At 61.0% G+C, this 13,410-nt stretch overlaps 1 protein-coding gene across 1 annotated transcript; it reads right to left on the bottom strand.

The window, feature by feature from the left end:
- Window positions 1–249: 249 nt before the first annotated feature.
- Window positions 250–12,315, bottom strand: LOC128899881 (nonsense-mediated mRNA decay factor SMG9-like). The gene is made up of 6 exons (XM_054179607.1): window positions 12,229–12,315; window positions 11,538–11,603; window positions 11,009–11,213; window positions 10,161–10,258; window positions 2,107–2,219; window positions 250–409 (listed from the first exon to the last, which is right to left on the bottom strand). The coding sequence occupies exons 1-6, from the start codon at window positions 12,313–12,315 to the stop codon at window positions 289–291; spliced, it is 690 nt and encodes a 229-aa protein (XP_054035582.1). The 3' UTR covers window positions 250–288.
- Between the last annotated feature and the right edge of the window lie 1,095 nt (window positions 12,316–13,410).

The raw sequence follows: 13,410 nt of genomic DNA, 5'->3' as shown, positions 1-13,410 counted from the left end.
CGCGTGTTTGGGGGCCAATGAACCGCAAACAGAGGCCATTAGCGGCTGGTAATTAATAATTAGGGGCTGATTAGGGGCAGGGAAGGGCAGGCATGCTAATGAGCGCTAATTAGTGCCCGAATTAGCGCTGATGCACTGCCGGTAACGAGCATTGGGGGTGGTCAATAAACCCCAGATGGAGGCCATCAAGGCCTAATTGAGTGCTAATTAGCCCTAATGAGGAGCGGGGGAAGGGCGGGGAGGGGCTGAACGGGCGCTAATGAAGGGCTAATTAGCGTTAATGAGCGGCTAATTGACCTGGGTGTCGAGGAAGACCACCCTCTCCTGGGTGACGAAGAGGTCGATGCCCCCAGTCTGGCTCCCCCCTCGCTCCCGCAGCTCGGGGCCCCCCGGCCGGAACACGAAGGACCTGGGCACCAGGTTGGACCAGTCCAGACCAGTCTGGGCCAGTTCAGACCAATCCGGACCCGTTTGGACCAGTCTGGGCCAGTTCAGACCAGTCTGGGACCGTTTGGACCAGCCTGGACTAGTTCAGACCAGTCCGGACCAGTTCAGAGCAGTCCAGAGCATTTCAGACCAGTCTGGACCAGTTTGGAACAGTTCAGACAAGTCTGGGCCAGTTTGGACCAGCCCGGACTAGTTCAGACCAGTCCGGACCAGTTCAGAGCAGTTTGGACCAGTTCGGACCAGTTCAGACCAGTCCGGACCAGTTTGGAACAGTTCAGACCAGTCTGGGCCAGTTCGGACCGGCCCAGACTACTTTGGACCAGTCCGGACCAGTTCAGACCAGTACGGACCTGTTCAGACCAGTCTGGACCAGTTTGGACCAGCCTGGACTAGTTCAGACCAGTCTGGACCTGTTCAGACCAGTCTGGACCAGTTCGGACCAGTCTGGGCCAGTTTGGACCAGCCTGGACTAGTTCAGACCAGTCTGGACCTGTTCAGACCAGTCCGGACCAGTTCGGACCAGTCTGGGCCAGTTTGGACCTGCCTGGACTAGTTCAGACCAGTCCGGACCAGTTCAGAGCAGTTTGGACCAGTTCGGACCAGTCTGGACCAGTTTGGAACAGTTCCGACCATTCTGGGCCAGTTCAGACCAGTCCGGACCAGTTCAGACCAGTCTGGACCTGTTCGGACCAGTCTGGACCAGTTCGGACCAGTCTGGGCCAGTTTGGACCAGCCTGGACTAGTTCAGACCAGTCTGGACTAGTTCAGACCAGTCTGGACCTGTTCAGACCAGTCCGGACCAGTTTGGCCCAGTCCAGACCTGTTCAGACCAGTCTGGACCAGTTTGGCCCAGTCCAGACCGGTTCAGAGCAGCCCGGACCAGTTATCCGGACCAGTTCCGACCAGTCTGGGCCAGTGTGAAAGGGTTCAAAACGTTTAGGACCATTTTGCACCAGTTTGGACCAGTTCAGACCAGTTTGGACAAGTTTGGACCAGTCCAGACCAGCTGGGCACAGTTCAGAGCAGTCTGCAACACTTCAGGACGGTTTGGACTAACAGGGACCAGTCCAGACCAGTTCAGGCCACTTTGTACCAGTCCAGACCAGTCCAGACCAGTCCAGACCAGTCCAGACCAGTTCAGGCCACTTTGTACCAGTCCAGACCAGTCCAGACCAGCTGGGCACAGTTCAGAGCAGTCTGCAACACTTCAGGATGGTTTGGACTAACAGCGACCAGTCCAGACCAGTTCAGGTCACTATGTACCAGTCCAGACCAGTCCAGACCAGTTCAGGCCACTATGTACCAGTCCAGACCAGTCCAGACCAGTCCAGACCAGTTCAGGCCACTTTGTACCAGTCCAGACCAGTTCACACCAGTATAACCCAATCCCCTCCCAGTCACTCCCACTCCCTCCCAATCCCCTCCCAGCCCCTCCCAGTGCCCTCCCAGTCCCTCCCAGTCCCTCCCAGTGCCCTCCCTGTCCCTCCCAGTGCCCTCCCTGTCCCTTCCCAGTCCCTCCCAGTCCCCTCCCAGTCCCTCCCAGTGCCCTCCCCATCCCCTCCCAGCCCCTCCCCATCCCCTCCCAGCCCCTCCCAGTGCCCTCCCGTCCCCTCCCAGTGCCCTCCCAGCCCCTCCCAGTGCCCGCACCCCTGCCGGTACCGGGGGTCCTCGTCGGGCTGGTTGGCAGCCAGCAGGGAGAGCAGAGTCGACTTCCCGGTGCCCTGCAGCCCCAGGGCGCCGACCACCAGCACGTCCGTTTGCTCCAGCAGGAACTGCCGGCACCGGGGGGCGACACTCAGCACCGGGCAGCACCGGGCAGCACCGGGCAGCACCGGCAGCACCGGCAGCACCGGGCAGCACCGGGCAGCACCGGCAGCACCGGGCAGCACCGGGCAGCATCAGGCAGCACTGGCAGCACCGGGAAGCACTGGGCAGCACCGGCAGCACCGGGCAGCACCAGGAGCACCGGGACCCCTGGGCAGCATGGGTAGCAACAAGCAGCACCGGGCAGCACCGGGCAGCATCAGGCAGCACTGGCAGCACTGGGAAGCACTGGGCAGCACCGGCAGCACCGGGCAGCACCGGCAGCACCGGCAGCACCGGGCAGCACCAGGAGCACCGGGAGCACCGGGCAGCATGGGTAGCAACAAGCAACACCGACAGCACCGGGCAACACCAGGAGCACCGGGCAGCATGGGGAGCAGCAGACAGCACTGAGAGCACTGGGCAGCACCAGGGAGCAACAGTCAGCACTGGGAGCAACAGTCAGCAGCGGGGAGCAACAGTCAGCACCGGGAGCAACAGTCAGCAGCGAGAGCAACAGTCAGCACCGGGAGCAACAGTCAGCAGCGGGGAGCAACAGTCAGCACTGGGAGCAACAGTCAGCAGCGGGGAGCAACAGTCAGCAGTGGGAGCAACAGTCAGCAGCAGGGAGCAACAGTCAGCAGCGGGGAGCAACAGTCAGCAGTGGGAGCAACAGTCAGCAGTGGGAGCAACAGTCAGCAGTGGGGAGCAACAGTCAGCAGCGGGAGCAACAGTCAGCAGAGGGAGCAACAGTCAGCAGTGGGAGCAACAGTCAGCAGAGGGAGCAACAGTCAGCAGTGGGGAGCAACAGTCAGCAGTGGGGAGCAACAGTCAGCACCGGGAGCAACAGTCAGCAGTGGGGAGCAACAGTCAGCACTGGGAGCAACAGTCAGCAGAGGGAGCAACAGTCAGCAGTGGGGAGCAACAGTCAGCACCGGGAGCAACAGTCAGCACCGGGAGCAACAGTCAGCAGTGGGGAGCAACAGTCAGCAGTGGGAGCAACAGTCAGCAGAGGGAGCAACAGTCAGCAGTGGGGAGCAACAGTCAGCAGTGGGGAGCAACAGTCAGCACTGGGAGCAACAGTCAGCAGTGGGAGAAACAGTCAGCAGCGGGAGCAACAATCAGCACTGGGAGCAACAGTCAGGAGTGGGGAGCAACAGTCAGCAGCGGGAGCAACAGTCAGCACTGGGAGCAACAGACAGCAGCAGGAGCAACAGTCAGCAGAAGGAGCAACAGTCAGCAGTGGGGAGCAACAGTCAGCAGCAGGAGCAACAGTCAGCACTGGGAGCAACAGTCAGCAGCGGGAGCAACAGTCAGCAGCGGGAGCAACAGTCAGCAGTGGGAGCAACAGTCAGCAGCGGGGAGCAACAGTCAGCAGTGGGAGCAACAGTCAGCACTGGAGCAACAGTCAGCAGTGGGGAGCAACAGTCAGCAGCAGGAGCAACAGTCAGCAGTGGGAGCAACAGTCAGCAGCGGGAGCAACAGTCAGCAGTGGGAGCAACAGTCAGCAGTGGGAGCAACAGTCAGCAGCGGGAGCAACAGTCAGCACTGGGAGCAACAGTCAGCAGCGGGGAGCAACAGACAGCAGCGGGAGCAACAGTCAGCAGTGGGAGCAACAGTCAGCAGTGGGAGCAACAGTCAGCACCGGGAGCAACAGTCAGCAGTGGGAGCAACAGTCAGCAGTGGGAGCAACAGTCAGCAGAGGGAGCAACAGTCAGCAGCGGGGAGCAACAGTCAGCAGCGGGAGCAACAGTCAGCAGTGGGGAGCAACAGTCAGCAGTGGGAGCAACAGTCAGCAGAGGGAGCAACAGTCAGCAGTGGGGAGCAACAGTCAGCAGTGGGGAGCAACAGTCAGCACTGGGAGCAACAGTCAGCACCGGGAGCAACAGTCAGCAGTGGGGAGCAACAGTCAGCACCGGGAGCAACAGTCAGCAGCGGGAGCAACAGTCAGCAGAGGGAGCAACAGTCAGCAGTGGGAGAAACAGTCAGCAGCGGGAGCAACAGTCAGCACTGGGAGCAACAGTCAGGAGTGGGGAGCAACAGTCAGCAGCGGGAGCAACAATCAGCACTGGGAGCAACAGTCAGGAGTGGGGAGCAACAGTCAGCAGCGGGAGCAACAGTCAGCACTGGGAGCAACAGACAGCAGCAGGAGCAACAGTCAGCAGAAGGAGCAACAGTCAGCAGTGGGGAGCAACAGTCAGCAGCAGGAGCAACAGTCAGCACTGGGAGCAACAGTCAGCAGCGGGGAGCAACAGTCAGCAGCGGGAGCAACAGTCAGCAGTGGGAGCAACAGTCAGCAGCGGGAAGCAACAGTCAGCAGCGGGAGCAACAGTCAGCAGCGGGAGCAACAGTCAGCAGTGGGAGCAACAGTCAGCAGAGGGAGCAACAGTCAGCAGAGGGAGCAACAGTCAGCAGTGGGAGCAACAGTCAGCAGCGGGAGCAACAGTCAGCAGCGGGAAGCAACAGTCAGCAGCGGGAGCAACAGTCAGCAGCGGGAAGCAACAGTCAGCAGTGGGAGCAACAGTCAGCAGAGGGAGCAACAGTCAGCAGTGGGAGCAACAGTCAGCAGCGGGAGCAACAGTCAGCAGTGGGAGCAACAGTCAGCAGTGGGAGCAACAGTCAGCAGAGGGAGCAACAGTCAGCACTGGGAGCAACAGTCAGCACTGGGAGCAACAGTCAGCAGTGGGAGCAACAGTCAGCAGCGGGGAGCAACAGTCAGCACTGGGAGCAACAGTCAGCAGAGGGAGCAACAGTCAGCAGCGGGAGCAACAGTCAGCAGAGGGAGCAACAGTCAGCAGTGGGAGCAACAGTCAGCAGTGGGGAGCAACAGTCAGCAGCAGGAGCAACAGTCAGCAGCGGGGAGCAACAGTCAGCACTGGGAGCAACAGTCAGCAGAGGGAGCAACAGTCAGCAGAGGGAGCAACAGTCAGCAGTGGGAGCAACAGTCAGCAGCGGGAGCAACAGTCAGCAGCGGGGAGCAACAGTCAGCACTGGGAGCAACAGTCAGCAGTGGGAGCAACAGTCAGCAGCGGGGAGCAACAGTCAGCACTGGGAGCAACAGTCAGCAGTGGGGAGCAACAGTCAGCAGTGGGAGCAACAGTCTGCAGTGGGAGCAACAGTCAGCACTGGGAGCAACAGTCAGCAGCGGGAGCAACAGTCAGCAGTGGGAGCAACAGTCTGCAGTGGGAGCAACAGTCAGCAGCGGGAGCAACAGTCAGCAGTGGGAGCAACAGTCAGCAGTGGGAGCAACAGTCAGCACTGGGAGCAACAGTCAGCAGCGGGAGCAACAGTCAGCACCGGGAGCAACAGTCAGCAGTGGGAGCAACAGTCTGCAGTGGGAGCAACAGTCAGCAGCGGGAGCAACAGTCAGCAGCAGGAGCAACAGTCAGCAGCAGGAGCAACAGTCAGCACTGGGAGCAACAGTCAGCAGAGGGAGCAACAGTCAGCACTGGGAGCAACAGTCAGCAGCAGGGAGCAACAGTCAGCACTGGGAGCAACAGTCAGCAGTGGGAGCAACAGTCAGCAGGGGGAGCAACAGCAGCAGGAGCAACAGTCAGCACTGGAGCAACAGTCAGCAGTGGGGAGCAACAGTCAGCAGAGGGAGCAACAGTCAGCAGCGGGAGCAACAGTCAGCAGCGGGAGCAACAGTCAGCACTGGGAGCAACAGTCAGCACTGGGAGCAACAGTCAGCAGCAGGAGCAACAGTCAGCAGAGGGAGCAACAGTCAGCACTGGGAGCAACAGTCAGCAGCAGGAGCAACAGTCAGCAGAGGGAGCAACAGTCAGCACTGGGAGCAACAGTCAGCACTGGGAGCAACAGTCAGCAGCGGGAGCAACAGTCAGCAGTGGGAGCAACAGTCAGCAGCGGGAGCAACAGTCAGCAGCGGGAGCAACAGTCAGCAGTGGGAGCAACAGTCAGCAGCAGGAGCAACAGTCAGCAGAGGGAGCAACAGTCAGCACTGGGAGCAACAGTCAGCAGCGGGAGCAACAGTCAGCAGAGGGAGCAACAGTCAGCACTGGGAGCAACAGTCAGCAGCAGGAGCAACAGTCAGCAGAGGGAGCAACAGTCAGCACTGGGAGCAACAGTCAGCAGCGGGAGCAACAGTCAGCAGCGGGAGCAACAGTCAGCACCGGGAGCAACAGTCAGCAGTGGGAGCAACAGTCAGCAGCTAGGATCAACAGTCAGCAGTGGGAGCAACAGTCAGCAGAGGGAGCAACAGTCAGCAGCTAGGATCAACAGTCAGCAGTGGGAGCAACAGTCAGCAGCAGGGAGCAACAGTCAGCAGAGGATGCAACAGTCAGCAGTGGGAGCAACAGTCAACACCGGGAGCAACAGTCAGCAGCAGGGAGCAACAGTCAGCAGTGGGAGCAACAGTCAGCAGCAGGGAGCAACAGTCAGCAGCGGGGAGCAACAGTCAGCAGCAGGGAGCAACAGTCAGCAGCGGGGAGCAACAGTCAGCAGCAGGGAGCAACAGTCAGCAGAGGGAGGAACAGTCAGCACTGGGAGCAACAGTCAGCACTGGGAGCAACAGTCAGCAGTGGAAGCAACAGTCAGCAGCGGGAGCAACAGTCAGCAGAGGGAGCAACAGTCAGCAGCGGGAGCAACAGTCAGCACTGGGAGCAACAGTCAGCAGCGGGAGCAACAGTCAGCAGCGGGAGCAACAGTCAGCAGCGGGGTGCAACAGTCAGTAGTGGGAGCAACAGTCAGCAGCGGGGAGCAACAGTCAGCACTGGGAGCAACAGTCAGCAGTGGGAGCAACAGTCAGCAGCGGGGAGCAACAGTCAGCAGCGGGAGCAACAGTCAGCACCGGGAGCAACAGTCAGCACCGGGAGCAACAGTCAGCAGCAGGAGCAACAGTCAGCACCGGGAGCAACAGTCAGCAGTGGGAGCAACAGTCAGCAGCGGGAGCAACAGTCAGCAGTGGGAGCAACAGTCAGCAGTGGGGAGCAACAGTCAGCAGTGGGAGCAACAGTCAGCACTGGGAGCAACAGTCAGCACTGGGAGCAACAGTCAGCAGTGGGGAGCAACAGTCAGCAGCGGGGAGCAACAGTCAGCAGTGGGAGCAACAGTCAGCAGCAGGAGCAACAGTCAGCACAGGGAGCAACAGTCAGCAGAGGGAGCAACAGTCAGCAGTGGGGAGCAACAGTCAGCAGTGGGAGCAACAGTCAGCACCGGGGAGCAACAGTCAGCAGTGGGAGCAACAGTCAGCAGCGGGAGCAACAGTCAGCAGTGGGAGCAACAGTCAGCAGCAGGAGCAACAGTCAGCAGTGGGGAGCAACAGTCAGCACCGGGAGCAACAGTCAGCAGCGGGAGCAACAGTCAGCAGAGGGAGCAACAGTCAGCAGCAGGAGCAACAGTCAGCAGTGGGGAGCAACAGTCAGCACCGGGAGCAACAGTCAGCAGCGGGAGCAACAGTCAGCACTGGGAGCAACAGTCAGCAGTGGGGAGCAACAGTCAGCACCGGGAACAACAGTGAGCAGCGGGAGCAACAGTCAGCAGAGGGAGCAACAGTCAGCAGTGGGAGCAACAGTCAGCAGCAGGGAGCAACAGTCAGCAGAGGGAGCAACACTCAGCAGAGGGAGCAACAGTCAGCAGCGGGAGCAACAGTCAGCAGCGGGGAGCAACAGTCAGCAGAGGGAGCAACAGTCAGCAGTGGGGAGCAACAGTCAGCAGCAGGAGCAACAGTCAGCAGCGGGGAGCAACAGTCAGCAGTGGGAGCAACAGTCAGCACCGGGAGCAACAGTCAGCAGCGGGAGCAACAGTCAGCAGCGGGAGCAACAGTCAGCAGAGGGAGCAACAGTCAGCAGCAGGAGCAACAGTCAGCAGTGGGAGCAACAGTCAGCAGTGGGGAGCAACAGTCAGCAGAGGGGAGCAACAGTCAGCAGCGGGAGCAACAGTCAGCAGTGGGGAGCAACAGTCAGCACCGGGAGCAACAGTCAGCAGCGGGAGCAACAGTCAGCAGAGGGAGCAACAGTCAGCAGTGGGAGCAACAGTCAGCAGTGGGGAGCAACAGTCAGCAGTGGGGAGCAACAGTCAGCAGCGGGAGGAACAGTCAGCAGAGGGAGCAACAGTCAGCAGCAGGAGCAACAGTCAGCAGCGGGAGCAACAGTCAGCAGAGGGAGCAACAGTCAGCAGTGGGAGCAACAGTCAGCAGTGGGGAGCAACAGTCAGCAGTGGGGAGCAACAGTCAGCAGCGGGAGGAACAGTCAGCAGCGGGGAGCAACAGTCAGCACTGGGAGCAACAGTCAGCAGAGGGAGCAACAGTCAGCAGCGGGGAGCAACAGTCAGCAGCGGGGAGCAACAGTCAGCAGAGGGAGCAACAGTCAGCAGCTGGGGAGCAACAGTCAGCAGCGGGGAGCAACAGTCAGCAGCAGGGAGCAACAGTCAGCAGCAGGGAGCAACAGTCAGCAGTGGGAGCAACAGTCAGCAGTGGGAGCAACAGTCAGCAGTGGGGAGCAACAGTCAGCAGTGGGGAGCAACAGTCAGCAGCGGGAGGAACAGTCAGCAGCGGGGAGCAACAGTCAGCACTGGGAGCAACAGTCAGCAGCGGGAGCAACAGTCAGCAGTGGGAGCAACAGTCAGCAGCGGGGAGCAACAGTCAGCAGCGGGGAGTAACAGTCAGCAGTGGGAGCAACAGTCAGCAGAGGGAGCAACAGTCAGCAGCGGGGAGCAACAGTCAGCAGCGGGGAGCAACAGTCAGCAGAGGGAGCAACAGTCAGCAGCTAGGGAGCAACAGTCAGCAGCGGGGAGCAACAGTCAGCAGCAGGGAGCAACAGTCAGCAGCAGGGAGCAACAGTCAGCAGTGGGAGCAACAGTCAGCAGAGGGAGCAACAGTCAGCAGCAGGGAGCAACAGTCAGCAGTGGGAGCAACAGTCAGCAGCAGGGAGCAACAGTCAGCAGTGGGAGCAACAGTCAGCAGTGGGGAGCAACAGTCAGCAGCAGGAGCAACAGTCAGCAGCGGGGAGCAACAGTCAGCAGCGGGGAGCAACAGTCAGCAGCAGGGAGCAACAGTCAGCAGTGGGAGCAACAGTCAGCAGTGGGGAGCAACAGTCAGCAGTGGGGAGCAACAGTCAGCAGCGGGAGGAACAGTCAGCAGCGGGGAGCAACAGTCAGCACTGGGAGCAACAGTCAGCAGCGGGAGCAACAGTCAGCAGCAGGAGCAACAGTCAGCAGCGGGGAGCAACAGTCAGCAGCAGGGAGCAACAGTCAGCAGTGGGAGCAACAGTCAGCAGAGGGAGCAACAGTCAGCAGCAGGGAGCAACAGTCAGCAGTGGGAGCAACAGTCAGCAGCAGGGAGCAACAGTCAGCAGTGGGGAGCAACAGTCAGCAGTGGGAGCAACAGTCAGCAGCGGGAGCAACAGTCAGCAGTGGGGAGCAACAGTCAGCAGTGGGGAGCAACAGTCAGCAGAGGGAGCAACAGTCAGCAGCGGGGAGCAACAGTCAGCAGAGGGAGCAACAGTCAGCAGTGGGGAGCAACAGTCAGCAGAGGGAGCAACAGTCAGCAGTGGGAGCAACAGTCAGCAGTGGGAGCAACAGTCAGCAGAGGGAGCAACAGTCAGCAGAGGGAGCAACAGTCAGCAGCGGGGAGCAACAGTCAGCAGAGGGAGCAACAGTCAGCAGCGGGGAGCAACAGTCAGCAGAGGGAGCAACAGTCAGCAGTGGGAGCAACAGTCAGCAGTGGGAGCAACAGTCAGCACCGGGCAGCACCAGGGAGCATCAGGAAGCAGCACTGGGCCCCAGCAAGCCCCAGCTACCTCCCAGGCCCCTCCCCAGGCACCCCCAGTACCTCCCAGACCCCTCCCAGTCCCCCCCAGCCGCTCCCCGCTTCCCTCCCTGTCCCGCTCCAGTGCCCCCCTGACCCCCTCCCAGTACAGACCAGTGCCCCCCAGTGCCCCCAGCAGGGGCAGTACCTCGAGGGCGCTGTCACACCAGTTCATTTGCTCGTCCACCAGCTTGATGCTGCTCTTCATCTTCTCCGGGGCAGCCAATCGGGACTGGCCGGCGCCGGCTGCGGCGACTCCCATTGGCTGCCGCCCTCCGCGGGGCTCTCCCCCCCCCCCCCTCCCGCCCCCCGCTCCTCAGGCTGCCCCCAGCCCCTCCCAGTAACCCCCAAATCCCCTCCCAGTTCCTCCCAGTAGCTCCCAGTAACCCCCAAACCCCCTCCCAGCCACTCCCAGCAGCTCCCAGTAACCCCCAAACCCCCTCCCAGCCACTCTCAGTAGCTCCCAGTTGCCCTCAAATCCCCTCCCAGTGCCTCCCAGTCCCCTCAGTCCCTTTCCACTCCCTCCCAGTCCCCTCCCAGTTCCTCCCAGCAGCTCCCAGTAACCCCCAAACCCCCTCCCAGCCACTCCCAGTAGCTCCCAGTTGCCCTCAAATCCCCTCCCAGTGCCTCCCAGTCCCCTCAGTCCCTTTCCACTCCCTCCCAGTCCCCTCCCAGTTCCTCCCAGCAGCTCCCAGTAACCCCCAAACCCCCTCCCAGCCACTCCCAGTAGCTCCCAGTTGCCCTCAGATCCCCTCCCAGTGCCTCCCAGTCCCCTCAGTCCCTTTCCACTCTCTCCCAGTCCCCTCCCAGTTCCTCCCAGCAGCTCCCAGTAACCCCCAAACCCCCTCCCAGCCACTCCCAGTAGCTCCCAGTTGCCCTCAGATCCCCTCCCAGTCCCTCTCAAATCCCCTCCCAGTGCCTCCCAGTCCCCTCAGTCCCTTTCCACTCCCTCCCAGTCCCCTCCCAGTGCCTCCCAGTCCCCTCCCAGTGCCTCACCATCCACCCCCGCGGGGGGGCCGAGTCCCCTTCCCTGGAGGCTGTACAGAGGCTGGGGAGGCCTTGGCCCCTCCCTCTCGCGGGGGGGGGCAGCCCCTGGCCCCTCCCCTCCCGCCGCCGCCCCTGCCCCTCCCCCCCTCCCCATCAGCACAATGGGAGGGGCTGGGGGGGGAGGGCCCATGCCAGGCCCCGCCTTTGCCTGTGGCTGCAGCCAATCAGAGAGGGAGCAGGGGTCAGGGGGGCAACCAATCATCATCCAGGGCAGCTTAAACCTTCTCCCAGTGCCTCCCAGTAAGCACCAGTGGCTCCCAGTCCCCCCCCAGTATGGCCCAAACCCCCTCCCAGTATTCCCCAGTCCCTCCCAGCAGCTCCCAGTACAGCTCAAACCCTCTCCCAGTCCCTCCCAAGCCCTTCCCATTATCCCCCAGTGCCTCCCAGTAAGCACCAGTGGCTCCCAGTCCCCTCCTCATGCAGGCTAAACCCCTCCCAGTGCCTCCCAGTGCTTCCCAGTGCCTCCCAGTGCTCTCACCCTGTCTGCAGGAGGCTTGGTCAGGATGATTGGAGGCTTCGGCAGCACCGCTGGCTCCTCCCCATCCTGCAGAATGGGCGTGGCTAGAGTGGGACACGCCCCCCCACTGGCTCCACTCTCCCCTCCTGTCAATTTGCCTCCCAAGCCCCGCCCACGGGTCCCTAACCCCACCCCCTGCCTCCCCAGTCCCCTCCCAGTGCCTCCCAGTGCCCCCAGATCCTCTCCCAATTCCTTCCCAGCCCCTCCCAGTCTCCCCCCAGTGCTCTCCCAGTCCCTCCCAGTCCTTCCCAGTGCTCTCCCAGTCCCCACCAGTGCTCTCCCAGTCCTTCCCAGTGCTCTCCCAGTCCCCCCCAGTGCTCTCCCAGTCCTTCCCAGTCCCCCCCAGTGCTCTCCCAGTCCCCCCCGTGCTATTCCAGTCCCTCCTAATGACCCCCAGTGCTCTCCCAGTCCCTCCCAGTGCTCTCCCAGTCCTTCCCAGTGACCCCCAATGCTCTCCCAGTCCCTCCCAGTCCCCCCCACTGCTCTCCCAGTCCCCCCCAGTGCTCTCCCAGTTCATTCCAGTGCCCCTTTCCACCTTCCCAGTGCCTCCCACCGCCCCCAAATTCCCTTCCAGTGCCCTCCCGAGCCCCACCCACTCCCTCAGCCCCGCCCCTTCCACAACCCCACCCCCTCCGCACCAAGCCCCGCCCACCCTGCGGTCCCCGCCCCCTTCTGGCTCCTTCTCCCGCGCCCAGCGGCGCCGCCCGGGGGGGGCTGGGCTCTGGCCGCTGTCCGACATCGGCACCTGGGGGGATCCAGAAGGATCTGGTAGGGATCCAGAGAGGGTGCCGGGCCCAGGACCCTCCCACTTGCCTCCCAGTGCCCCCCAAATGCCTTCCCAGTGCTCCCCAGTATGGCTACTGGGAGCCTTAGGGGAGCTATAGGAGATCCAGTGGAGGAGATTGGTCGATGATCAATAGGGGATCCATAGGGGATCCACAGAGCAGCTACAGGGGGCTCAATATGGGTTCCAGAGTTGATCCATTAGGGGATCCATAGAGGAGCTATAAGGGGCAGGCAGGGGGTGCATGGGGGATCTAGAGTGGATCTATAGGGAACGAGTAGAGGATCAATAGGGGATCCAACAGAGGAGCCACAGGGGATCCAGAGAGAATCCACAGGGGAGGGATAGAGGATCCATAGGGGATCCATTAGGGGATCCACAGAAAAGCTATAAAGGCAGACAAAGAATTTATAGAGAGCCTATAGAGAATCTATAAGGGGCAGATAGGGGATCCATAGCAGTGGTAGAGTGGATCTATAGGGAATAGATAGAGGATCAATAAGGGATCCATTGAGAATGGATAGAGCATCACTAGGGGATCATCAGGGGGATCCATAGGGGATCCACAGAGGATCCATAAGGGGCAGATAAGGGATCCATAAGGAGTGGAGAGAGGATCCATAGGGGATCCACCCAGGAGCTATAGGGGATCCCCAGGGAATGGACAGAGGTTCAATAGAGGATCCACTGAGAATACATAGTAGATGGATAAAGGCTCAATAGGGGATCCATTAGGGGATCTATAGAGGAGCTATAGGGGATCCACACAAGATCAGGTAGAGAAAGGCTCCATAGGGGACCTATAGGGGATCCATAGGGGATCCATCCAGGAGCTGCATGGGATGCATAGGGAAGCTATGGGGGATCAGTAGGGAATGGATAGAGGATCCATAGAGGATCTATAGGGGATCCATCCAGGAGCTACAGGGGATCCATAGAGAAGCTATAGGGGATCCCTAGGGGATGGATAAAGGATCCATAGGGGATCCATAGGGGATCCATCCAAGAGCTACAGGGGATCCATAGGGGAGCTATAGGGGATCCCCAGGG

This window comes from Dryobates pubescens, unplaced genomic scaffold (genome assembly GCF_014839835.1).
Source record: "Dryobates pubescens isolate bDryPub1 unplaced genomic scaffold, bDryPub1.pri scaffold_99_arrow_ctg1, whole genome shotgun sequence".
Classification (NCBI taxonomy): Eukaryota; Metazoa; Chordata; class Aves; order Piciformes; family Picidae; genus Dryobates; species Dryobates pubescens.
The sequence above is the reverse complement of the archived record's forward strand: the minus strand, read 5'-3'. Positions and strand labels throughout refer to the sequence as shown.